The 2,304-nt window shown below is 44.7% G+C and overlaps 1 protein-coding gene across 1 annotated transcript; it reads left to right on the top strand.

Moving 5' to 3' along the window:
- Nucleotides 1-939: 939 nt before the first annotated feature.
- Nucleotides 940-1,866, top strand: LOC308372334 (leukotriene B4 receptor 1-like; the record flags this gene model as incomplete). Its single annotated transcript, XM_080847491.1, has 1 exon — nucleotides 940-1,866. The coding sequence occupies one exon, from the start codon at nucleotides 940-942 to the stop codon at nucleotides 1,864-1,866; it is 927 nt and encodes a 308-aa protein (XP_080703617.1).
- Nucleotides 1,867-2,304: the final 438 nt, after the last annotated feature.

Genomic DNA, 2,304 nt, shown 5'->3' with positions numbered 1-2,304 from the left:
CTGCTCTGTGGATGTACTAATAGCGCCCCCTACTGGGTTAATAGAGAGTTTCCACAAAGGCCCACTCTGGTATAGCCTGTGCTGGGCCAACAGCACCTTCAACCTGGCTAATCTGTAGAACACCTGCTCAGGCACACTATGGGTCAACCAAGGGTAATAACATTGTCATAAAAAAAGCTAAATGTTGAAAAATTAAATGAAAGTGCAAATTATTAAACTTCCACAAGATGCTGGCATTCCTCTGCTATGTTTTGAACAAACAAAAACAAAGCTGCCTGAACTCATTGTGTTTATTGCAAATAACATTTTAGTACCTTTAAAAAATGTGCCGTGCCTAAGAGCTTTGACTGATTTACATGTAATTAAGCAACCACATAATTACCCTTTTGTTCTGTTTATCAGTCACATCAGGGCAGCGGGTTTCACAGAAACATCATGCAAATGAGGAGTCGATAGTCAAAACGCGACACGTTCTATGACATACTCTAGCAAGCTGTATACTCTAGAAAGTTGTACACCCACACTGCCAATGACAATGAGAGTTTAAAATGTGTTAATAACTTGGCTGGATTATATAAAAGATTCAGTATACAACACATTATCCCACTGGTCACAATTGTGACCGACCATAAAACACACTTTTTCAGTTACTTTCAGCTAAGGGTTAATAATGATACATGATTTTGTATTTTCATGTTTGGGAAAAATGTGGGATTAAACAGGTTGATATACATTCATGTGATAATGTTTAGTTTTCATGTGTGAGAGAGAGAGAAGAGAATAGGGCAGTGAGAAGAGAGAGAGAGAGAGAGAGAGAGAGAGAGAGAGAGAGAGCGAGAGAGAACGGGCAGGGGAGGGGTGGACAGTAGAGCTATGTTTCCTTTTAATATTTCCACAAGTTCCTGATTTGAAGCATTATCTCGTTTCCCTCCTGAAGTCATGAATGTGTCAGGCAACAGCTCAAACATAGTACCCCTTTCCAAAGGGGAGATAGCTGGCTTGGCCTTTCGGGCCATCTGCTTCTTTCTGGGCATATTTGGAAACATAACAGTAGTAGTGGTCCTTGTGCGCAACTTCAAAAAGGCAAACTTCACCCTGCAACTGATGCTGAACCTGGCGGCCTCAGACATCTTGTGCTTGGCAATGATGCCTGTGTGGATATGGAACCTTCTCTACGGCTGGACCACGGACCTCCATTGGTGCCGGTTCTTCATTTTCGCCACCATCACTGCTGTTCACGCCAGTGTGTTTCTCGTGACCCTGATGAGCGTGCAGAGGTACGTGATGGTCCTGTACCATTCGCAGTGGTCCAGGCTCGGGAAACGAGGGGAGCGTGGTGTGTTAGGCCTCGTATGGGTGCTGGCTGCAGCTCTCGCCATTTCTCCTGCGGCCACCTACGGTATCGTCACAGACGGATCAAGGGCGATTTGTGAGCAGGTCTTCAGGTCAGAAGAACAGAAAGTGGGCGTTCTTGTGTTTGAGACGATGGCTGTGTTTGTCGTACCATTCAGCACAATGTTGGTTTCCTATCTTTGTCTGCACAAGAAGGTCAGCGCCAGAGCCCTGGGGTCACATCAGAGGTTGGCAGTGCTGGTGACCTGCATCGTGGTGACCTTTTTCATCTTCTGGATTCCGTATCACGTCCTCAACGTGATGATCATCGTTGCCCCCTCTGAACCGGTCAAACTGGTGCGACGGGTGGCCTTCAGGGGACCCAGACGAGCTGTTCAGGGAATCATTTTCCTCAACAGCTGTGTGAATCCCTTGCTGTACGCCTTCAATCATCGCAGCCTTCGGGATGAACATCGGGATGAGCAGCCAGGGACTGATGTCAACACCACACAGAACTCCAATGACTTCTCCTGAATCTCTCAACCGCTCACAGGTCTCAGATCTAGTGGCATGGGAACTTTTCTATTCATCTTTGAATTGCGTGCTTATAGCTTGTCTTTTTAACACTGTGATTGTAGGTGTAACATTTTTTTTTTCTATTGCTCTTAAATCTTTGAATCATGCAAAACAGACTTAAAAACAACAGTGCTTACACTAATATTGGACCTATTTTGCTGGACATAATGAAGTGTAACTAATGTCAGACAGAACTTGGCCCTGATAATGCTAATAGTTAGGGATGAGACTATTCTAGTTAATCTGGATTCAAAATAATAATTATTTGTGTTTGTGTGTGTGTGTGTGTGTGTGTGTGTGTGTGTGTGTGTGTTGTGTGTGTGTGTGTGTGTGTGTGTGTGTGTGTGTGTGTGTGTGTGTGTGTGTGTGTGTGTGTGTGTGTGGATAAGTGGGCTT

Source organism: Sprattus sprattus (assembly GCF_963457725.1).
Source record: "Sprattus sprattus genome assembly, chromosome: 11".
NCBI classification, from domain to species: Eukaryota; Metazoa; Chordata; class Actinopteri; order Clupeiformes; family Clupeidae; genus Sprattus; species Sprattus sprattus.
Note: the sequence above shows the minus strand (reverse complement) of the source record. Positions and strands in the feature narration are given on the sequence as shown.